The sequence below is a fragment of the Ursus maritimus genome, unplaced genomic scaffold (genome assembly GCF_017311325.1).
Source record: "Ursus maritimus isolate PB19 unplaced genomic scaffold, ASM1731132v1 scaffold_14, whole genome shotgun sequence".
NCBI classification, from domain to species: Eukaryota; Metazoa; Chordata; class Mammalia; order Carnivora; family Ursidae; genus Ursus; species Ursus maritimus.
Window position 1 is genome coordinate 45,149,803 of NW_024423786.1, and position 24,053 is coordinate 45,173,855.

Genomic DNA, 24,053 nt, shown 5'->3' on the forward strand with positions numbered 1-24,053 from the left:
GCCCGACCGCCCACCACTGGTCGGGCCGCTCCGCCCCGCCGCGCCCGCCGCTCCCCCGCGCGCTCCCGCTTCCGGGTTCCGGAGGGGCGGGGCGGGGGCGTGACGCCAGCGCGCCACGGGGCCGAGCGCCGCGAAGACACGCCCCCTCCCAACGGGCTCAGGACACCGCCTCCTGCCGCTGGTGGATGAATCCAAGTGTGAGGGGAAGACAGAGAGGCGCGCGCACAAGGGTCGCCCGCTCCATCCGCAGGCACGCTCCCCGAGGCCAGCGGCCACCCCTCCCATGGCGGCGCAATATGGCTCGGGCCGGGGCGAGGGGGCGGGGACCCGGACTCGAAGAGCCGGCCTTTGAGTTAAAGGCGGGAAATGGCGGATTCCTCGGGGCGTGGAGCTGGGTGAGTTGAAGCGCCACGGGTCTGGATTTTGTGGGTGCCGGCGAGTAGGCCATGGCCGAGAGCTGGGGGAGGTGGGGCAGCAGAGTTGGGGATTGGGGATTTGACCCCTTCAGGACTTGCCGAGGGTGCACAGGCCCTGGGAGGCGGGAGGCGGCCTCTGCGCATGCTCGGCAGCCTGGGCGCGGAACTAGACTTCGAGTCCCCAGTCAGTTGTCTGGGTGCGGGGCGATCCCTGGCTGGTGGCTTAATCTCTCTGTGCTTTCGCTGTCCTCCGCGGAGAAACCGGGCGAATGACGCCGCCGCTCAACCTTGTAGGCCTCGGGTGAAACTTAAAAGCTCTTAGAACAGTGCGTGGCTCTCGAATGTGATCTGTCGTTACAGTTATCATTTCATAGTGGACAAGTGCTGAGCCACTAAAGTATCTCCTTTAATCCTCCCAACCCCTCTTTTCTATGCTTCCCCTTTACAGATGAAATCATAGAGGCTCAGGGAGAGAAGGTCGTTTGTCCAGAGTCACACAGCAAGAACAAGAGAGACAGACTTTGACCACTTACCCGGTGCCAGGCACGATTCCTGGGCTGGGTTTGTTTTACTTGTTCACTGGGCCGATGTTTTATTGTGCGAGTGCAAATTAAAGTTAAATAGACCAGCTGAAATCACTTGTGTCTTCTCCAGGGTCCCTTACCCTTTGAGATTGCTGTTATCCTCTCCGAGGTTTGGGGGAAGGTACCTGAGGCTGGCTCAGGTGTAGTGAACCCGCCACCCCCATCTGGTTTGACTCCAGAGCCCTGGCTCAGACCCCATAGGGAAACCATGCTCTGTCCCTTGCCAGCTCTGAGACTTGCCAGGGGTGACTTGTTCAAACACTCAGGTCCTCATCCGAAAACAAGGATAAAGCAGGCCAATGGGGAGGTATTTGTAGGGTTGGGGGGGTTCTGTGAAGGAGCAGAGCTGCTGGCACCCAGTGAGCATTTATTTGGTTGTTGCCTCTCCCCACTATGGCCCAGCACCTGCTGGGTCTCACTTGGAGTCCTCAGAGCCTGCTACGCAGGAGGTGGCTGCAGTGAGCTGAGCAAGGGGACCACCGCTCTGTGACCAGTGGAGCTTGTGTCGTGACGTCAGCTGGGGTTACAGCGCCCAGGCCCCCGCCCTGCCCCTCAGTGTGCTCCTTTCGAGTTGCTGCTCTCTGTTGGCAGCATCTCCCTTGCCCAGACTGCACACCTGGGGCACATCCCCGAGTCTTCTGTCTCAAGGTTCCCCCTCTCCTATTACATCGGGCTTCATTCTTTCCTTGAATAGGGGTGAAACACACATAACATCATTTTGAAGTAAGTGATCTATGGCCTTTAGACTGTGCAACCACCAGCGCTGTCTAGTTCTAGAACATTTTCATCAGCCCAGAAGGAAACTTTGTATCCATTTTCAGTCACTCCGCATTCTTCATCCACCCCTCTGCTCCGGACAATCACAATCTGCTTTCTGTCTTACTTTCCCTGTTCTGGACATTTCAGATACGTGGAATCATACAATATGTGGCCTTGAGTGTCTGTTTTCTTTCACCCAGGATAATTTTTTTTAAGAGATTTTATTAATTTTTTTTAAGTAAACTCTGCTCCCAACGTGGGGCTCAGACTCCGGACCCCAAGATCAAGAGTCGCATGTCCCATGGATGGAGCCAGCCAGGTGCCCCCAGGGTAATATTTTTTTTAAGTTGTTGTTGTTAAGATTTACTTATTTATTTATTTATTTATTTGAGCGAGAGAGTGCGGAAGCAGGGAGAAGGGGCAGAGGGAGAGAATCTCAAGCAGACTCCGCCTCGGGAGTCCGTCTCAGGACCCTGAGATCATGACATGGGCTGAAATCAAGAGTCAGATGCTTAACCGACTGAACCGTCCAGGTGCCCCATCCCAGGATAGTACTTTTTAGATTCATCCATTTTAGCATGTATCAGTACTTCACTACTTTTTAGGCTGAATAATATTCAGGGTTTGTTATTTCTTGGCAGGAACATACGGCCCACAAAGCTGAAAATATTTGTTGTCTGGCCCTTTACAGAGAAGGGTTGCCAGTAGGTAGGCTGAGCCCTTAAGCTGGGAAGTCAGAACTCTGCCAGCAAAGCCATAGGGCTGATCGGTTCCGATTTCGACATCATTCTCCTCTGCCCTTGGGCCCTTCGCCTTGTTGATTCCTGTCCCTGAATGTCCTTCCCCATGTACTTGAGCAAACGGGTCTTTGTCTCTCACCTCTCCTCACCTCTGTACCTGTCTGGGGCACTCTTCACATTGCCTGACAGGAATACGCTGCTTCCCTTCTCAGGGAAGGAGCTCATCTCTTGTTCACCAGGAGCATACAGTAGGCACAGAAGTGCCTGATGAATTAATGAACCCCTGACTTAAATTGAGATCTTTGAGGCTTGGCAAACCTGCTTGCTCTTCTCACTCTTCTTACACTGGGCCCTTCTCAATTTCAGCTGAGCAGGGGCTATGTGTCTCTGTTCCAGTCAAGGCGGCTCTGCCTTGCACACACCAGCATGTTGGAGGGCGGTAGGGGGAGTGCTGGCCCTGAGTTGTCCCCAGGAAGCCCAGGCTCCTCGCTGCCTTCCCTGAGCTTAGCCAACTACATAACTATGTTAACAAGACCCCTATCTCCCTCTTCTAGGAAGCCTTTCTCAGTGGCTCCCGGTACTCCTGGTGGCACTAAGATGAAAGGAAGAAGAACACAAGGTGAGCAAAGTTGGAATCTAGCTTACAATCCAGTTTCAATAAGTGCTTTTGGGGAAGAAAAAAACCAGGCCAGAGCAGGGGAGCTAGGGCTTTATTGCCTTCTAGTCACACCTTTGGGGAGTCTGAGTCTGGTCACCCAGTCCTGCAGCCAGGGGTGTGGCAGGACCTGGGGGAGGTCATCTAGGGCAGTGGGCCCTTCCAGCAGCGGGGATCATGGGCTGTGCCCAGGCCTCACCACTAGGAAGTGGCGTGAGGAGAGCCGGAGCTGAATTCATTAGCAAACACTGGAGTCTCAGTCTCTTCTCTGGAAGCACCTCAGGGGCGCCCACATATCTGGTGTCCCCCTATGGGTCTGGAGTCATTGTTCACAGCCTCCCTTGACTCTTAGCAGTGCTGCTTTGGGCAGTGGACTCAAGGATCTCCTTCCTTGGAGCTCAGGCCTCTGATACAAGGAACTATTTTCTTCAAGTGTCCTGCATGCCAGTGCTTGTCTCCGAGAACTTAGAGCAGAATTCTGGTTGCAAGTGACTGGAGCCATTACAGCATCGCTTGATGGTCTTGTTTATAACCTCTGTTATGTTTACACGTGGTCTAGTTCTTGAACACAAATTATATCCTTCATCATAACATTGCTTCTCTGGAAAATCCACTACTGTTCAAAACAAATATGTACGTTCTAGTTTCTGGAAACTTGAAACTGCTTTTCAGCTGTCCACGGAACCCCAGGCCTTGGGTATTCCAGAGGAGCGAAACCCTTTGCTGATGGTATTAGACTGAAAGTAGGATGGTTTCCTGTGCTTGGAAATGGGGGTGTTCTTTGCCCTGATCCCTCGCTGGACATCCAATGGCAGACCCTTGGTGTGTCTTGATTTTCTCCCCTGGACTCACCTGGCCTTGGCCTTGACCCCAAAGTGCTTCCTGCCTGATTGTCTGAGCCCACTCACCCTACAGGCATGGCTCTTCCTTGCCTGGCACTCACTCAGGGCAATCGCTAGTTCCTCGTCCAGCTCCATGCTCCCCGTTAACTATGGATGCACTCCCTTTCTACTCAGGGTTGTGGCTGCACCCCCAGCCCCAGTGAAAGATGAAATCCTGGCGTGAAGATCCAGTTGAAATCATCGTGTCACTTAACCAAATTGTTAAGCTGTGTGACATTAACCATGTCCTCTTCCTGGGTCTCTTCGTTAAAAAGGGAGAGCCCTAAGCTTTAGAGGAACTTAGAAAAAGTGTAGAATCGTGCACTGGATGCATGGCTGAGCACCTACTCCCTGCTGGGTGGTGGACTGTGGTCGTAAGCAAAACAGACAAAAGTCCTTGCCCTCAACGGTGCTGGAACGGAAAGAGCGGGGGCGGTGAGGTGAGAGGGAGGCCCCTCGGGGATGTGAGACCTGCGAGGTGCCTGGAGGTGCTCAGGCTTCATCAGCTAATGGACCTGCAAGGGAGCCCATTCTCAGCTGCCAGCGGGGCAGCCAGCCTGGAGGACACAGGATGTCAGGGAGGAAGGTGCCAGCAAGTGCCGTGTTCAGAATGAGGACTGGGAATGGGCCGGTGGGCTTTGGAGCAGGGAGATCTCGGTGGCCTTGCGGAAAGAAGGGTCTTTGGTGCAGTGGTGATCGTGAAAGCCAGACGAGACGGGAGCGGGGTTCAGGAGTGAGTAGAGGAAGAGGAGCTGTCATTGTAAAGGGGAGTGGAGAAGTAGGGGTAAAAGGTGTAGGTGGGGGGGGAAATAACAGGAAGACCGTTGAAGAGAGGAACTGGGGGAGGGGTTTTGCAGGGCAGTGGCAGTGGGGTGAGGGCTGGCCTCTACCCCAAAGCACAGAGGTCCCTCTGCATGGTGGGGCCAGGATATGGCCCTGAACTTGGGAGGCTGCTAGATGCTGAGGTCGGAGGGTCTTCTGGGGCTACTTCTGTCTTCCTGGTGAAGTAGTAACTGGTCACTAGGTAACTGGAGGGGACCCAGTGTGGGGGAAGGGGGAGGAGAAGGTACAAGGGAGGGGCCGGGAGAGGGGTTGGGGAACAGAGCAGAGGACTGTAGGTGATCACTGGGGCCATTGTGAGAAACCTCTTCACTGTGAGGCACGCATGGAATGGGGGGAACCTGGGGCTGGGCTGTCACCAAGGTATATGATCTGAGCATTGAACATGTCTCCCGAGAGGTCCTGAGCTAGGTGAGGACATATAGAGGCATGAAAGGCCCATACTGTGAGTGAGTTGTGCACACACTTTGGTGAAGGAAGGGGTGGTTGGGGTCCTGACCACAGGGAGTGAGTTGGGAAAGGAGAAGGAGGAGGAGGAGGAGGAGGAGGCGGTGGCAAATAGGTGCCCCCCTGTGGAAGGTCTTTTATCCTGTCCCTGCCCTGCTCCTGAATCCACTTTCTGCTTTGAGCGTATTCCCTTACATTCCTGTGGCTCTCTGGGGCTCTGTCCCTAGCCTAGGGGCTTAGAAATTGTAGGCATCCCACATGTTCTTGCATACAGTAGGTGTCCCATACATGCTCGAGGATGCTGAAGCACGGGATCTGAGAGGAGCAAGGGGGAGCAGCTCCCCCGTTCCCGCTGTTGATCAGGGAAGGTACATAGTACCTGGCTCTTGATGGGGGGAGTTGGGGGGCCTTCACACTCCACGGTTGTAGTCTTGTTATAAACCAACAGTATGTCCCCCCACAGGTGGAAGAATAGTTGAGTCCCGATACTTGCAGTACGAGAAGAAAACCACCAAAAAGGTAACAATGTTGGTTTGAGTGTTCTGAATGGGGTTCTGTTGGACTTGGAATTCTGATACAAGTCACACGGGCTGGGTGCAGCATGGTCCCAAGTCCCTTTTGCAAAGGCACGATCTCTACTGAAACCTGAGACTGTTCCTTTCAACCCGATAATTCCTTTCTGGATTCTGTCCTGAAGCAGCTCTGTCGGGTGCCCAGCACACAGTCCCTGGCCTTGGCTGGCATTTAAAAAACACCTGCAGGGTTTTAAAGAAGGACTACAGAGGGAAAACGACAGGTCTGAATCACCCAGTATCAGAGGCAGGTTTAGTGAACTCTGTGTAGCCGCAAAATCATGCAGCCGTTGAAAATGATGGGATGGGGCGCCTGGGTGGCTCAGTTGGTTGGGTGCCTGCCTTCAGCTCGGGTCATGATCTCAGAGTCCTGGGATTGAGTCCTGCGTCGGGCTCCCTGCTCAGTGGGGAGTCTGCTTCTCCCTCTCCCTCTGCCTGCTGCTCCCCCTGCTTGTGCGCGCGCATTCTCTCTCTCTCTGACAAATAAATGGATAAAATCTTAAAAAAAAAAATGCTGTGATCTAGAAAGTAGAAAACAAACTTAAAAAAAAAATGATGGGATGAAGCACTTAATGATATGAGCATGTGCTTTGTGTGGCGTTTAACAGAAGCACTCAGTAGGTGGCCCAGTTACGTATCTTGTTTCATTGTGCACGTACTGAGAATTTGGGGAGGTTGTGTTATTCCTTCCATTTTCCAAATTTGGTTTATGGTAAAATTCAGTGAACTGTTAATTTCTGCTCCCTACCTTTTACTCTGGTAGGGTGGAATGGCAGGTCTTAATAATGTGACTTAAGGGGCGCCTGGCTGGCTCAGTCAGAAGAGCATGCTGCTTTTGATCTCAGGGTCCTGAGTTTGAGCCCCACGTTGGGTGTAGAGATTACTTAATAAACAAACTAACTCAGAAAAATAATAATGTGGCTTAAGATTCAACTTGAGGAAAAAGGAAACCTTTTCATTAACTGATATCACTTCTTGGGAGTGATTTGTTGTTTTTAATGGACTTAATTTTTTTTATTTTTTAATTATTATTTTTGTTTTTTAGAGAGAGAGTGAGTGAGCACCCTTGGGTGGACAGGGGAGGCAGAGGGAGAGGAAGAATCCTTTTTTTTTTTTTTTTTAAAGATTTTATTTATTTGACAGAGAGACGCAGTGAGAGAGGGATCATAAGCAGGGGGAGTGGGAGAGGGAGAAGCAGGCTTCCCACTGAGCAGGGAGCCCTATGCGGGGCTCGATCCCAGGACCCTGGGATCATGACCCGAGCTGAAGGCAGACGCTTAACAACTGAGCCACCCAGGCATCCCAAGAGAGAGAATCTTAAGCAGGCTCCACACCCAGTGCAGAGCCCGACGGAGGGCTCGATCTCATGACCCTGAAATCATGATCTGAACCTAAATCAAGAGTCAGACACTTAACCGACTGAGCCACCCAGGTGCCCCTGGCCTTAATTTTTTTTAGGGAACTTTTAGGTTCACAGCAAAATTGAGCAGAAGGTACAGAGATTTCCCATATAACCCCTGTCCCCCACCACAACTCCCTGCTGCCATCAACATCCCCAACCAGAGAGGTGCACTTTGATATTTGATGAAGCTACATTGACATATTACCCAGAGTCCATGATTTACTTTGTGTTTTTTAAATTTAAATTCACGTGATTTACTTTGTTGAAGTGATTTTCGACAAAAGATCACAGTCCATGTCTCATAATTTTAGTGTTGCCTTGTGAACTTGTTTACAGGCATCCCTGTATATCTGCATGCTCTAGTATTTTCGATCTCTAGAAGCTTGTCCGTTTTCTTTCTCCCCCCACCCCATCTCTTAAGGGAGAATTTACGTAGAGTAAGTATCACTCTTTAGCATATAGTTCTGCGAGTTTTGACAAACTCATCCTGTCACAGACCCACTGCAGTCACGATACAGAACAGTTACCCCCAGGATCCCTTGGTTCTCCGCTGAAGCCGGCCCCACCCCATCCCAGCAGTTACCTGATTTCTGCCCCTATAGCTTTGCCTTTTCCGGAAGGTCATTAAAAAGGTGTCACATAGGATGCAGCCTCTTGTACCTGGCTTCTCTCACATAAAGGAAAAGAGGTCCCTCCCCGTGGCTGCCTGTCACAGTTAGTGCTGGTTCCTTCTGGTGGATGAGTGAAGGACATTTGGTTTGATTCTCGGTTTTGGCAGTGGTGAACAAAGCCACCTTAAACATTCTTGTGTGGGAGTGTGTGTGGACATGCTCGCGTTTCTCCTGGGAGAGGAATTGTAGGTAAGTGTATTTATGACTGACTTGTAGGAAACTGTGCAGCTATTATCCAAAGTGGCTGCAGCTCTTTGCATTGCCACCAGCCAGAGGAGAGTTCGGTTGGTGCTTGAAGATTGAAGCCATTCTGGTGGATGAGAAGTAGTATCTTGTTGTGGCTTTAATTTACATTTCCATAGCAACTAATGATCTTGAGTGTCTTTTCATGTGCTTATTGGCCAGTCTTTGGTGATGTGTCCTTTCAGATCTTTGCCCGTTTTTTGATTGGGTTATTTGTTTTCTCATTGTTGAGTTTTGAGCACTCTTTCTTTATCCTGGATACCAGCCGTTTATGGTGATTTTCAGATATTTTCTTCTGGTGGTGTAGCTTGTTTTTTCCTTCTTGTAAGTGTCTTGGGAGGAGCAGAAGTGCCCAATTTTGATGAAGTCCAGCTTACATATTTCTGCTTTTATGGCTTGTGCTCTTGGTGTCTTACCTAAGAAATCTTTGCCTAACCCAAGATCACAAAGATTTTCTCCTGTGTTTTCTTCCATGATTTCCATAGTTTCAGAATTTTACATTTAGGTCTGTGATCCATTTTGAATTAATTTTTGTATCTGGTGTGATGATGGAATTGAAGTTCATTTTTAAGTGTATGGGTGTCCTCCTGTGCCAGCACCATTGTTGAAATGACTTTCCTTTCCCCATTATATTATCTCATCATGTCTGTTGAAAAGCAATTGACCTTTTTTGTATGCATCACTTCGGGACTCCATTTTTTCCATTGTTCTCTGTGTCTGTCCTTAGGCCAGCCAGTCACACGCTGCCAAGATAGCTTTGTAGTCTTGAAATCAGGTAGTGTGAATTCTCCCACTCTGTTCTCTTCCGAAGCTGGCTCTCATAGTTCCTTTGCCTGCCTTTCTTTCTTTCTTTCTTTCTTTCTTTCTTTCTTTCTTTCTTTCTTTCTTTCTCCCTTTCTTTCCTTCATTCTTTCTTTCTTTCTTTCCTTCCTTCCTTCCTTTTTTTTTGCCTTTGAGAGAAAGAAGGAACGTGCTCATGTGCGAGCAGAGGGGGGGAGGTAGAGGGAGACAGAGGAGAGAGGTTTTTTTTTTTAAGATTTTATTATTTGAGAGAGAGCGCGTACATGGGAGAGTATGAGCGGAAAGGTGGGAGGAGCAGAGGGAGAGAGAGAAACAGACTCCCCCCTGTGCAGGGAGCCCCAGCGACTTGGGACTCTATCCCAGGACCTGGGGATCATGACCCGAGCTGAAGGCAGATGCTTCACTAACTGAGCCCCCTAGGCGCCCTGGAGGAGAGAGAATCTTAAGCAGGCTCCACAGTTAGTGCGGAGCTCAACGTGGGTCTTGATCTCATGATCCTGAGATCATAACCCATTCCTTTGCTTTTCTATATAAGTTTTATACTTAGCTTGCCATTTTCTACCAAAATTTCTACTGGGATTTTGAATGTATAGCATTTTTGCATTGGTTTAGGGAGAAAGACATCCTAAAAATGCCAAGCCTTTCAATCTATGAACATAGTTACACCTATCCATTTAGTTGGTCGTGTTGGATTTCTATCATCAGCGTTTTGTAGTTTCCAGCATATAGACCTTCCCTATATTTTCTTAGGTTTAGATATGTAACATAGTGTTTCAGCATTTGTACATATTGCAAAATGATCACTACAGTAAGTCTAGTTAACACCTAACACCATGGGGCGCCTGGGTGGCACAGCGGTTAAGCGTCTGCCTTGGGCTCAGGGCGTGATCCTGGCGTTATGGGATCGAGCCCCACATCAGGCTCCTCCGCTATGAGCCTGCTTCTTCCTCTCCCACTCCCCCTGCTTGTGTTCCCTCTCTCGCTGGCTGTCTCTATCTCTGTTGAATAAATAAATAAAATCTTTTTAAAAAAATAATAAAACACCTAACACCATGCATAGTTTTGGTTTTTTCTTGCTGAGAGCTTTCATACGGTACGATCTTTGAATTTCATTTTCCAGAGTTGTTCATTGGTAGAAATGTGATCTTTTTATATTGACCGTGTATCCTGCAATCTTGCTAAACTCACTAGTTTGTTTGGTTTTTAAATATTTTATTTATTTATTTAGAGAGCCCATGCACACACACAAGTGAAGGGGAGGGGCAGAGGGAAAGGGAGAGAGAGAATCTCAAGTGGACTCTATGCTGAGCACCGAGCTTTATGCAGGGCTTGATCCCACGACCATGAGATCATGACCTGAGCTGAAATCAAGAGTCCGATGCTTAACTGACTGAGCCACCCAGGAGTCCCTTACTTATTAGTTTTAGTAACATTTGGGATTTTCTTTGTAAATCATGTAAGAAGAGAGTTTTATTTCTTCTGTTTCAACCTGTTTGCCTTTTATTTCTTATTCTGAGACTGCCAGTAGGAGCTTGAACAGGAGTGGTACTAGTCTACACATTGAAATATTCTTGCTCTTTACAAGGTTTTCTTTCGCTCAGAGGCTATTATATTATAATGGCTTGCTAGCTCCATGCATTGCTTGTTTTTTTAAATAAGTTTTGAAAATGGATACTTGTACAAAAACTTTTTTTTTCCTGATGACCACAGTAACATGTTCTCTGCAAATACTATAAAGTATACAGAAAATCAGTCATCTGGAATCTGCCACATCAGAGATAATCACTGGCAAACATTCTGGTGGTTCCCTATGTTCTATGCATGTGAGGGTATCCTTTTTGATTAATTCATCCTGTTTATATGTAACTAAATGTCAGAACTCTAAGTCTGTCCCTGGCGTCGAAGCAATAGCAGATGCAGACTGCACAGGCCATGAAGGGGAGGTGTCTTGTCCCTGAATCCTGAATGCCAGGTGTTCCCCTAACAGGCTTCTGCAGCCGATGCATTAAAGACCAGTGGGAAGATGCCTGAAGCGGGAAGGAAGCTCCACCTGCTCCAGAAGAGCAAAGGTGTGTAAATGGAGGGAGGGCGTGAAGCAGTTCTGAGCCCAGTAAGTGATGGACGTGGTGGTGAATTTTCTTTTCAAGTACGCTAAGGCCGAACTCCCTCTTTCTTTCTGGGAAGTGTTAGAAGGAGGAGCTAGTTAAAGAGGGTCTGTGCAAGGACAGATCTGAGGCATGTGGGGAGCTGAAGGGGAAGGGCAGGGGAAGAGGGGAGGTCACTTCCTGTGCGGCCATCATGGCACTTCCTTGATCTTGTGATCATTTCCTGGGTGGAACTCAGAGAGCGTCTGAGGCCTCATCTTTCTGCCTCTCACTACCTTGGGTTAGGTCTTCCTCATCATGGTTTCCCCTTAATCGTTCTAGAAGCCGTCACCAAAGTGATATGGAAAACTTGCAGTTTTTCTGATTGTAGACATAAATGTTTGTTGTAAAACGAAAAACAACAACAGACGGAGAATGTAGACAAGGAGGGTGGACACTCACTCATGAGCTGCCACTTGGATCATTACTGTGTATTTGGTGCCCAGTTGTAGTCCGTGTGCTCATCCTAGAAGTCCGGGAAGGCCCCTCTCCGGAGTAGCACTCCATCCAGCTCCTCACGTGCCCACTTCTCCAGCAACAGTGGGCAGCTCTTCTGCATGAAAGCAGTTCACAGGAAGCAAAGCTGTTTCTTGGCCCACAGCTCCTTGTTCAAAATGGCAACAACTGTGAGTCTCGTAGGAAAAATTAAGTACAGTTGATCCTTGAACAACAGGGGTCTGAACTGCATGGATCTCCTCATATGTGGGTTTTTACAGTACAGTACTGTTAACGTATGTTCTCTTACGCTTTCTTTAACATTTCCTTTTTTTTTTTAGCTTACTTTGTTATGAGAATACAGTTTATAATATATGTAACATGTACAATACATGTTAGTTGACTTTATGTTATCAGTAGTGGCTCCAATCACCAGTAGACTGTTAGTCGCTACCTTTTTGGGGATGAGAAAGTTGGTGATCGGGGTTTAGATGTTTGCTCAGCATCTGTGCTGTTCCTTGACCTACGCATGCCTGAGGAGCAGCACCTGGAGCTGGGGCTGGCTTTGAAATCTTTCCTCAGGCAGTTGGGTTGGGGGCCACGCGTTGAGCAGGGAAAGCTGGGGTCTAGCCCAGAGGGGCGTCAGAAGTTGGGTCAGCCACATCTTAAAATCAGGGTTCCCACCCGCAGGCAATTCAGACTTCGAACTGTCTGGACACGTTTGGTTGTGATGATGGTTGGGGGAGATATGCTGCTTGCGTCCGATGGGTGGACACGAGGGGGGCTCCTCAACCGCCTGCCGCCCCCAGGACAGCCCCGCCGCAGAGGGTGATGCAGCCCCGGATGTCAGTAGCGTCAGGGCGGAGAACCCGTAATTTAAACACAACCACGAGAATTGAGAGGGACTGCTTGCTTGAGTTCCATTGTGTGGCTCAGTAGGAAATTACCTGTCTCCCACCTGAGGTTTCCATCCTCTTACCCAGGAGCTCAACAGACTCCTGTTTACCCAGGGGTTTTCAAAAACTCTTAACAAAGGGTACCATACCCGACACATCACTGTGACGTCGCTCTGTTTGTTTCCACATACTCATTTTCTCAACTGCACGGATGTCCATTAAATCACTTGCTGTTTCCTTGCTCACGACGACGGAGAGTATTTTGCATGCCATCTGTTCATTTCTGCGGCCCGCTGGAGCCCTGGCTTAGTTGAAGCCCGCAGTACCCCACTGCCCATTTTAGGTGGTGTCAAGCATAATTTCACATGGTTAAATAGAGGGTAAAGATGAAGGGAACCCCCAGGGAAGATGAACAGTGCAGAAGCTGCTGGAGAAAGAGGGGAAAAGCCGAGGGAAGAACAGGTACATGGTGTCTATCAGAGCCCTATCCAGAACACGGTGGTTTTTTAAATTTATTTTTAATTAATTAATTTTTTAAAAAGATTTTATGTATTTATTTGAGAGAGAGCTAGAGAGAGAGAGAGTACGAGCAGGGGGAGAGGGAGAGAGAGAAGCAGGGGAAGCAGCAGAGAGAGAGAGAGAAGCAGACTCCCTGTTGAGCAGGGAGCCTGATGCGGGGCTCGATCCCAGGCCCTGGGATCAGGACCTGAGCCAAAGGCAGGTGCTTAACCAACTGAGCCACCCAGGTACCCCAAGAACACTGTTTTTTATTAAGCTAAGCAGCAAGGCCTATTTGCATCCCTGGGTTAGAGAGCCCGCGTCGCTTGTCTACTTCTGCTCTGAACTGTTACACCTTGTTGGCTGGGATGGGAACAGGCACTTCAGCCTTCTGTAGCGCGCCCTTCACAAGACGCTAACTTTTTGGGAGCAAGGGGTAGTGCACCACAGAGTTGCCTGCTTCCTGGCATATGCGCGCCGTAGCTTGCTGACCTCTGGGGATTCTCCCTGGGCCCACAGACAGCAGTGGAATCGGGAAGGGCGACCTGCAGTCCACGTTACTGGAAGGGCACGGCACTGCCCCGCCTGACCTGGACCTCTCGGCCATCAATGGTAAAGCACTCCCCTTGTGCTTTTCCCCAGCGGGGGGGTTACGGTGCATTGCAGGGGGCTGCCGGAGCGTGCTCTGAGTTCTCACCCTCAAAATGCTCTTCTTGGTCTCAGACAAAAGTATGGTTAGAAAGACTCCGCAATTAGACAAAACGATGTCGAAGAAAACTGAGTCATCGTCGTTTTCTTCTTCCCAGAGAAAGAGCCCGGTAAGTGTCCGAAATGAAAGGGAAGCTGTGCGGTTAGAGACGTCTGATGTTCGCTCCTGCCCTGCACACGTGCCACGCGAGGCCCCAGGCTCTGAGATGGAACAGGCCAGCCACGCGATTTAGGAGAGACCCAAAACCACACGCGTCCTCAGAATATTCGTAGAGTTTAAGTTGCCCCAAGTACATGTACAAGAGTAGTTACAAAGGCGAGATTGTGTGAACAATGAGATTTGGGGCCTCGTTTGCTGATGCTATGCTAGGGAAGGTCCGGGGCAGGACAGCTGGGCTGAGGTCTCTCTGGGGTGGGAGGCCCGTGGCCTGGCTCCAGTGTGGCACTGATTGGATGGGTAACCCCCCAGCTGGCTCGGGACCGGCCAGCCACTGGAAGGGGCCAGACAATCCCCTTCTCACAGGGCGCCCAAAAAGACTAAACGAGAAAACAGAAACAGCGGGTAGGTACACGGGGGGAATCCTCAAACTACCAAATTAAGTAAAGTTCATCAAAGTTAGATTTGTGCCCCTCCGGGGGTCAGAGAGCTAAGTTTTTACCAATTCATTGGCGACCGAGAGAGTCTTTTTCTCCTCCTCCAGGACCTATCAGAGACGATGGAAATGATGGAATCCCAAACGTTGCTCCTGACTCTGCTGACCGTAAAGGTGAAGACAGAACCTCGCTTGCGCATGAAGTGGGTGGGAGGGCAGCCTTTGGCAGCTGCGGGGATGGCGTTCCCTCTGGCCTGAGCTGTTGTGCGCCTGACAGATGGAGAACGGTCTCGCTCCATTCGAGGAAAAGGCAGAAAGGAATTTACTAATAATGTGTAAAGAGAAGGAGAAGCTACAGAAGAAGGCCTACGAGCTGAAGCGCCAACTTCTCCTCACTCAGAGGAAGCGGGAGCTGGCAGACGTCCTTGACGCTCAGGTCAGCTGTGACCACAGTCTCTGTGCCACGTGTCCCGGGAGCGGGGAGGGCCCGACAGGGTGGTCGGAGGGAGTGTTGACAGGGGGTGTCCCTGCCGCCTGGCTCTAACGCTGTGGCCCGCTTTTGACACCACTGGGTGTTGGTGTGTGACAGTCTATAAGAGGATGAGGCTGTAATGTCAAGTGCTAAGCAGCCAGAGAGACCTGTCCCTTCCACGCACATGTGCGCATATTCGTCTAGGCCCCTGTGACTTGTGCTCAGAGACACCAAGTTGTGAGCCGTGTCTTCCCGTGTATCCAGGGTGCTGGTGGGAGATGCCGTCTTGGCACCACGTGGTCAGTGCTGGGAGAAGAGCCAATCCCTAGCACTGTCGGGGGATGGGGCTGGTCGTCCGGGGTATGAGTGGACTGGGGCTGCCGTAACAAGTACCCCAGGCCGGGCGGCTTAAACAATGGCCCGGGATTCTCGCACGGTCCTGGAGGCAGGACGTCAGACTAAGAGGTTAGCGGGGTCAGTGCCTTGCCAGGGCCAAGAGAGACGGCTGTGTCCTCAGCCTCTGTCCTTGGCTTGTAGAGGGCCATCTCCTCCCTGCATCTCTTCACTTGGCGTTCTCCTTGTTGCTTGTCTGTCTCCAGATCTGACTCACTCGAACAACCTCACCTTACCTCGGTTACTTCTGTAAAGACCCTGTCTCCAAGTCAGGTCATAATCTGAGGTGCTGGGGGTTTGGACATCAACAGAGGAATTTGGGGGGAAATGGTTCAACCCATAATACCCAGTGTATGTGTGTGTGAGAGAGAGAAAGAGTGCCCTGCAGCCAGGCCCTGGGCTAAGCTCAGGTCTCTGTCCTCATGGAACTTACAGTGGAAGGAAAAGAAAAGATAAGCGAACAAATGTCATTACAAACCCGCACGAGGACCCTAACAGTGTGTACGAGGGAAGGCAGGGGGGATTATGAGGGGCAGGTGTTTCAGCTCAGTGGTCTGAAGCAGGAGGGCCCAGCTGCCTTGGGTCCAGTGTGATCCCACTTGAGGGCCTGGCCGTGGAATGTTCTGGAAGCCATGTTCATAGTGAGGAGGCCTGGGCCACCTTGCAATTGGCTGGGCTATTGGGGAGCAGCTGGGAGTGAGGGCAGAGCCCCCCCACACCCATGGAAACCTCCTGGAGGATTCCACAGGAGACCCCGAAAGCACAGTGCTGTATCTTCACCTCACACGTACTGTGAACTTCCCGAGTGTGTGACTAGGTTTTGTCTCATAAGCCATTTTCCCTCCTGCCTGCAGATTGAGATGCTCAGCCCTTATGAGGCTGTGGCTGAACGCTTTAAGGAGCAGTACAAGACGTTCGCCACAGCCCTGGATACCACGAGGCACGAGCTTCCTGTGAAATCGGTCCACCTGGACGGGGATGGGCAGCGGTTCTTAGGTAGGAAACGGGACGGCTGCCGGGCAAGGGGCAGATCCAGCGAATGGCCAATGCAGGTCGGTGCTTCTTGTGTGCCAGCCACCTTTATCCATTTGTGTCACATCACGACCTCCTGTCAGGTAGATGGTGCGTCCCTCGTCAAATGGTAGAGGACAAGGGGGCTGGCAAGGCTGTGGTTTGTCCAGGGTCGCACCCCGAGTAAGGACCATGCTGGGATTTGAAGCCAGGTCTGTGGACCGGCCCAGTAATTTCCAGCCCTGCTGAAAGACAGTCCTGGGAAGTAGCCACAATCCCCCAAAGGGGGGTTCTCTTCAGAGATGCTGATTCTCACTCTGTCCTGCCTTCGTTCGTTTGTTTGTTTGTTTTTAAGATTTTTTTTTTTAAGTAATCTCTACACCCAATGTGGGGCTCAAAGTCACAAACTCCAGATCAAGAGTCACATGCTCCACCGACCAGGCACCCCAACCCCATCCTACCTTCTATGAAGAGCCGTGGGATCCCTGTCTTACGTAGGGTTCCCACCTAATCCTTCACGGGAAGAAACCAGCAAGCATTCTTGATCTTAAAATTCTCTTTAGAGCAAGCGTCTTCCCAAAGCAAGTTTGCAGCTGCCCTCGAGTCTGGTTATTTCCAGGCAGGGCCCTCATGAGCCATCTAAATACGCCTTGTTCAAGGCTGATGTACTAAGGGATCACCATCCCAAATCAGGTGGACGTTCCTTCCAGAAGTTTCCACAAACACAGTTCAAGATCATAGAAGCTGTTGCTCTATGGGTCATCTCAGAGATGATGTTTTAATCCTGCTTTTCCCAATACGAATAGTAAGGTAATCACATGGAGCCGTGAAGAATGAGCCTTGTGGAGCGATTATCTGCGTGCAGGTGTCCGGTTTTATAATGATGCAGTCAGCTGCACATCTGCGACTCTTGCACTCTGTCCCTGACAAGTGCTGTATGTGGTGGCCAGGAGTCAGGATCGGGGAGCGTAGGAGCGTCCTGAGGCTCCTGGAATTAACGACAGACTGGGTGGCTCGGAACAACAGAAATTTATTCCCTTCAGGGTTCCTGCAGTCTGAAATTAGGGTGTCAGCAGAGTTGGACCCTTCTGGAGGCTCGGAGGCAAAATGCGTTCCGTGCCTCTCTCCTGACTCCCGGTGCTGCTCCCCGTTCTTGGCATTCCTTGGCTGGTGGTGGCGTCGCTCCACAAGGCCTGTGTCTTTACCCGGCCTTGCTTCTGAATTGCCTCCTCCTTAGAAGGATGCCAGGTCACAGACCTCACTGTAACCCGGTGATGTCAACAAAGACTCCATGTCCAGTAAGGTCACGGTCACAGGTACTTGAGATTAGGTCCTGAACATGTCTTTCGGGAGGAGGCAATGGAGACCAGAACGAGGAGTATAAATGGATGGGTGTTTGTGGAAGAACCCTTATGATGTTCTCAAAACCTTATGGTGTCCGGTGGTGACATGTAATGTGTACAGGCGTGGCATGTGCCAGAAGTGGAGAGCTGCTGGTGTCCTTAGATGCAGGCGCTCTCTCGGGTGAGGGGTACAGAGATGCCGGGAACGTGGAGTGGGAACCACGGGGTTGTTTTTAAGTTGCTTGCGGGACAGACTTCCTTGGCCGTTTTTGGATTAATTTCTGTTGAGGACGTCGAAGTGGCGTTGTGAGTCCGTTGTGACTGCCTGCCTGGTGGACATGCCTGACCCATGATCTCAGACCCATGATCTCAGGCCCCCGTGATCTCTGGCATGGGGGCACAGAGACGGTACCAACACATGAATGTCGTCCTCCATGACCCTCTCTGCCTTTGAGCTCTTCACGATTCCAGCATAATAAGGGAACAGTCCAGGGAACGAGAAGAATCCAGTCAGCTGCCCAACTCGTGCATCCGTTGCTTGGGGCACCGTGAAACCCTTGGCTGACCACCCCTTTCCCCCTCCAGACGATTTGCAGCAGGAGTTGACGACCACATGCCATCTGCTGGAAGAACTGGGCATCGGCAGTTTAGAAGAAAATGTGAAAGCTCTGGACTTGCTCAGCGAACTCAAGGAAATGACCCAAAAGAAGGATCTGGAACTCCGAAGGTAATGCGGGAAAGATTTGAAGTTGGGAACGGCGGGTCTTGCTCCAGAGAGCAGGCAGCTCTGGTGTTTGCAGAGGCCAGGGGTGCAAGGGTCCACTGAGGCAGGGAGAGGGGAACAGGCAAAGCATCTTGAATTCAGCTCAGACAGCCACGTGTATGTTCTCAAGCAGCCATGTTAGAACGGGGGCTCTAGCGTCACTCGTCCTGTGCTTCCCCAGAGTCACAGCACTTTCGGTGCCCTCGGATGGGTCTGCTTGTGCTTGAAACGTCTCCTGGGGTAAGGGTTGGGGTGATCTTCTTGGAACTTGTTATTGGAAGTATAAACATATATAGAAAAGGCACAGATCCTAACAGTTTAGTTTGATGGGATTCACAAATGTGTGCCCTAAGGAAGCAGCCCCCAGCCTCAGTGCACCCCACAGCCCGCTCCCCCAGCAAGCCACCTCGGCATCTTTCTCACTGTTGAAGCTTCAGCTGGGGGATTTTTTTTTTTTTTTTTTTTTTTTTTTTTTTACTGTGGGGCTTTTCTCCTCATCTTCCCTAAAAGAATCTCCTTTCATTCTCCTTTGTAATGCTGCCGGAAATGTCTAAAAACATTTGAAAGTCACTCATAAAAAAGAGCTGCCAGCTACTATGATGTTTCCTCCTATGTGTGCACCCTCAGGTGATCTCAGCCCGCATCAGAGGGTTCCACATCACAAGGGTCACGGGTTTGGTGGCCAGACATGCTCCTTGCGTGTGCATTTCCCCACCAGCGTTTACACTCTGTGAGGGCCGCCCGTCCATTCATGGCATGGTTCCTGACACGGTGTAGGTGTTCCCTAAATATTTGATGAATAAATGAATCTTCTTTCGCGCCTGCCTGGTCCCATTCTTGCAGACCTCCCTGAGTTCTGCTCGGATTTGTTCTGTTCTTAGTTGTCCATGTTTTCCCAAGAGCACACAGGAAGCAGCCCCCTTCCCCACATGGCAGCCGCAAAGGCCCAGCCCCCTGCCCCTGGTTCTCTCTGGCTCCCGGGCACAGAGGGCGAAAAGGCTTCATCCATCCTGTTGTTTCTGCAGGAGCTTCGCCCAGGTGCAGGAACTCTCTGCTGAGGCGAGTAAAGAGGCGGCCTTAATCAACCAGGAGGTCTGGGAAGAAGCCCAGGGCCTGGAGGCCCCCAGCCGGTGGTATTTCAATCAAGAAGGCGCCTGTGGGGGAGCTCCAGGAGAGGCCCGTGGCCCGCTCCTCTTGGGCGCCGGTGAGCCACACACGGTATGAGTCTACACAAGCCGTGTCCTCCCGCACAAGTGGGGACCCTCCTGCAAACCGCCGGGAAGAAAGCCCGTCCCCTTCCCCTGGCTCAGGGCACACGTGTGCCATGGCGGTGCGTGTGTGACGCTCTGAGAACTCAAGCACTTTAGACACTAGCTGGGCAATGTAGCTATTTTTGTATGAGTGTATCACTTGATATTTAAAGAATAAAACTAATGCATTCGAGCCTTGGTTGCTACGTCGGGGGTCAGTAGAAGGCTCTTGTTGTCTTAAGTTCTTCTGGGCAGCTGCTCCTAGGAGCCTTGGGACCTATGAGACATGGTGTTTCACCTGCAAGCGGATTTCATGTCCTTTAGTCACCGGGGTGCTTATCCCTTTACTGTCCTTCAGCAAGTTCGGAGTTGGCCCTGGAGTGGAAATTCCCCACCCAGTCCAGAGTCCCGGCGCTGTTGCTGGAGGCGCTGACGGGCTCTGGCCGTAAGCCGTGGTCTACACCGCACGCCCAGTATGGCACAGAGAATCATCCCGCCAGCTCCTGTCTACACTGCGTGCGCTCTAGCCATCTGGGTGCTTCCCAGGTAGCGTACCTCCATTGACGTTGGCTGGTTCCCGTTTACAAGCCTGTGTTAACAGCACTGGGTACGGGAATGTTCCCCAGAGAGGCACGGTATCCGTTGCCATCGTGAGCCCGAGTAAAGGAGACGCAGCCACTGTTGCTAAGGCCTCTCAAACAGGCAGGGCCGTTCCTGTCTGGCTTCTACCTTTGCCCCACCGACCCTTGCACTCCTCACCGGGGCCTCCCCAGGGGTTCAGATGGACAGTTGTGAGTGGGGGAAGTGCTCCCTAGGGAGATGCGATAGTCATGCCCATGAAGCAGACACTAACGGCCTCCAGCTGTTCCCGTCAAGCCTGTGGAAACATTCCAGTCTCTGTCCACACTTCACCTATAATCCCGTCAACCCACACATTCCCAGTCTCCACGTCCATTCAAAGCCTGCTCTGGGGCGTCCCACGGAGCTCCGGGATCAGAGTTCCAGAAACTTCTCTCCCATCCCCTGACCATTTTGTCCCCCATTTATGTGCAGAAAGCGTTGGGTCCACGGGAGGGTACACCCGGGAACCCCGGTCCTTTTGTCAGTAGTTACCTGAACTTACAAACCCGCTTACTGCCCCACAGGCCCGGTCTCCCCTGGTTTTCAACAGTCAGTGTTTCCAAGCCCCATTCCCGTTTCCTATCGAGCTGTTCTCTGCGGAGAGCTTTCTGCCCATTGTTGGACATCGTGGGATAGCAGTATGTTCCCCGGTCTAAGGGAATCCGACTCTGGTCCACACGGTTGCAGGTTCCTTCCCAGTTCTTTTACAGCATTCGGCGTCCGCACGTACCACCAGGTGAGCAAAGCGCATTCAGAATCCCAGTCTGTTCCCATCAGGGCCCTTTTGTAGCTCCCCAGGGCTACCAGCCTCAGTCTCCCTCGCCAGCTATGCCCCAGGCCTTCCCACCAGGGAACCTGCCACAGAGACATCCGCAGGATCTGTCTCTCTCGTGGGCAGACACAACAGTTCTTGGCATTTTGTGCCTCCATGGGTGTGAGAGGACTTTGTCGAGATTCAGCACGTTTCTGCATTGCTACAGACCCCCCCACGTCCACTCATGTTAGGTGCCCAGGAGACCACCCCGAGTGAGGACCCTGGGCCGATTCCAATCCGCTTCCAAACCTGGAAGGCATTTCTTCAGATGGGCATTGGTCTGTGCTATTCTAATGCCCCCCTCTGATTCCCATAGTGATTTCCACAGGGCTGTGCCCCACCTGGGCACCCGTTTCGTAGGCCAGCTTTCCACTGCCATTTGCCTGATTGTGTGGCCAGGCTACTGGCCACGACCCCTGAGTCTAGAAACCCAGACAGAGGGACTCTTGTTCTGTTCAAGTCTTCCATTACTGCTGAGTAAAGGGTGTGCAGTTCAGCCCACCAGACTGGTTTGTTTTTACCCTCTTGGTTGAGGTGCTGGCCTTCCAAACAGGGTTGTTGTCCCTTCACCTTGGCACTGCTGTCCATAAGCCAAGCAGCTCTTTGTCAGTTGAGAGCTGTTTGTAGGGCACTCTTCAAGTGACAATAGAATCTGGCAGCTACTCTCACGGCTTCAAAATCAGTCCTGGGGGAAAAGAGGCTCCCTGCTCATGCGTATCTCCTTTCATTCCCCCAGTAGCACAGTTGCACATTGTTATCGTGGAAGTCTGGGCATTGCTGTCACAAATGGAGTGTCTCTGACACCATCAAAAGCGTGATGGATATGGCGGCTTTCGAGAATATTTTCTATCCTTTAGTTACAGAGGCAGACTTAATTAACCAAGAGGTCTGGGAAGAGAACAAGGAGGTCCATTAGTATTTCAAGGGAGAGGGCACCACTGGGAAATCTCGGGGAGAGCTTAAGAGCTTGCTCCTCTCGGGTGACAACAAGCTTCGTGCGTCCTAAATCCACACCCAGACCGTGCTCACAAACCCAGGCGACGAGCTTCCTGCAGACAGCTGGGAAGAGCTTCTGCTACGCCTCTTGTTCGGGGAGGGGTTTTCAGTGATCCCTTTATCCACTTGTCATAGGCAGTTTCGTATGATCGTTTGGTTTGATATTTTAAAAATAATCCTGTTCTGTGATTGAAGTCTTGTTTCTTTTGTGTACTGGGGACAGCTGAAAGTCATGTTACAATATCGTGACTCACAGTAAGCAATGTGTTTGGTCTTCACCTGCGTTTCTGGCAGAGCCCCTAAAACCCTTGGAATTTACTAAGTGACGAGAACGATAAAGGTGTATTTTGCTGTTAATGAGGCAACTTTGGGAAAGACCCTGGGTAACCTAAGGATGGAGACAACCAACCATGTGGTTAGAGGGGTTGGAAATTTGAGGGCCCCTAACCCCCCACGGGGTCCCCCCACTTCTGGGAGAGGTGGGGGGCTGGTGATTGAGTTCAGTTGCCAGGGGCCAATGTCTTCATCAGTCATGCCTGTGTCGTGAAGCCTCCATAAAAGCCCAAACAATGGGGTTCAGAGAGCATCTGGTGACCTCATGGAGGTACTGGGAGGGTGCACATCCAGGGAGGACATGGAAGCCCCATGCCTTTCCCCTATACCTTGCCCGATGCAGCTGTTCTATTGGGCTGTCCCGGAGCCCTGTCCTTTTAGAATAAATTAGTAACTTCATGAGTAAACTGTTCTCCTTAGTTCTGTGACTCACTCTAGCAAATTAGTGGAACTCAAGGAAGGGGGTCAGGGGAACCTCTGATTTATAGCCCATCAGTCAGAGGCACAGGGGATAACCTGGACTTGTGGTTGGCGTCTGAAGCGGAGGGCAGCCTTTTGGGACTGAACGCTTAGGCAGTGTATCTGATGCCGTTTCCGTGTAGATAGTGTCCGAATTGAGTTGAATTGTAGGACACCCAGCTGGTATCCTAGAATTGCTTGGTATTGTGCGGGGAAAACCCACACATTACAATTGGTATCAGAGTAAGTCTTGTGTTGTCTGACATTTTTCTGACCAGCCGGTCCTGAGCCTTGGGTGTAGGGCTTGCTACGCAGCTTCCGTGTACCATGGGACCTATGTGCTCAGAAAAGGTTTCTATTGGAGGAGGATTAAGAGGTAGACAGCGTGTCGTGAATGCGCTGACTGAACTTATCTTTTCCTCGTTCCCACTTCAAATACTGTTAGGCTGAGGGTAAAGTAAAAAAGGAGGTTTTTCAACAATGGTTTTTCAAACAAAATTTATTTATTTCAAACAAATAAAACCACATGATTATATGAATTGATGCAGAAAAACCATTTGGCAAAATGCAACACCCTTTCATGATAGAAGCACTCAACAAGCTGAGGGAAACTACCTTAATATAATAAAGGCCGTCTATGAAGAACCCACAGGTGACATCATACTCAACAGTGAAAGACTGAAAGCTTTTCTTTCTTTTTTTAAAAGTAGGCTCCATGCACAGCGTGGAGCCCAGTGTGGGGCTTGAACTAACAACCCTGATCAAGACCTGAGCTGAGATCAAGAGTCAGATGCTTAACCAACTGAGCCACTCAGGCAGCCCCCGAAATCTTTTCCTTTAAGATCAGAAACAAGGATGTCCACTTTCATCGCTTTCATTACATGTAGTACTATGGAAGTCTCAGCCAGGGCAAACAGGGAAGAGAAAGAAAAGACATCCTGAGAGGAATTGAGGAATTAAAATCATGGCTATTCACAGATGACATGATGGTATACATAGAAAATCCTAAAGGTTCCACACACCAAAAAAAAAACCTGTTAGAGCTAATACATGAATTCAGCAAAGTTACAGGATACAAAACTGACTCAGAATTCAGTTGTGTTTCTGTTCACTAACAATGAACAAAAGGGGAATTAAGAAAACAATTCCATTTGCAGTAGCACAACGAGAAATACTTAAGAATGAACTTAACTAAGAAAGCAAAAGATTTGTAAACTGAAAACTATAAAATATTACTGAAAGAAGATACAAATAAATGGAAAGACATCCCATGTTCATAGACTGGAAATCTTAATGTTATTAAGATGTCAATA

At 50.4% G+C, this 24,053-nt stretch overlaps 1 protein-coding gene across 3 annotated transcripts; it reads left to right on the forward strand.

Moving 5' to 3' along the window:
* Nucleotides 1-169: 169 nt before the first annotated feature.
* Nucleotides 170-19,710, forward strand: HAUS8 (HAUS augmin like complex subunit 8). Of its 3 annotated transcripts, none has more exons than XM_040629086.1 (11): nucleotides 170-395; nucleotides 3,054-3,118; nucleotides 5,786-5,841; nucleotides 10,999-11,080; nucleotides 13,504-13,596; nucleotides 13,708-13,802; nucleotides 14,394-14,459; nucleotides 14,563-14,721; nucleotides 16,005-16,146; nucleotides 18,090-18,231; nucleotides 19,293-19,710. In XM_040629086.1, the coding sequence occupies exons 1-11, from the start codon at nucleotides 367-369 to the stop codon at nucleotides 19,489-19,491; spliced, it is 1,128 nt and encodes a 375-aa protein (XP_040485020.1). In that variant the 5' UTR covers nucleotides 170-366; the 3' UTR covers nucleotides 19,492-19,710. The 3 variants fall into 3 exon arrangements, with proteins under 3 accessions (XP_040485020.1, XP_008702188.1, XP_040485021.1); XM_008703966.2 differs by lacking the exon at nucleotides 170-395 and adding an exon at nucleotides 2,046-2,089; XM_040629087.1 differs by lacking the exons at nucleotides 170-395; nucleotides 3,054-3,118 and adding an exon at nucleotides 4,923-5,059.
* The last annotated feature ends 4,343 nt before the right edge of the window (nucleotides 19,711-24,053 follow it).

Coding starts and splice junctions, on each gene's coding strand:
- HAUS8 (XM_040629086.1), top strand. CDS start 367: ATGGCGGATTCCTCGGGGCGTGGAGCTGG. Junction 3,119..5,785: donor GAAAGGAAGAAGAACACAAG/GTGAGCAAAGTT, acceptor GTCCCCCCACAG/GTGGAAGAATAGTTGAGTCC. Junction 14,460..14,562: donor TGACTCTGCTGACCGTAAAG/GTGAAGACAGAA, acceptor TGCGCCTGACAG/ATGGAGAACGGTCTCGCTCC.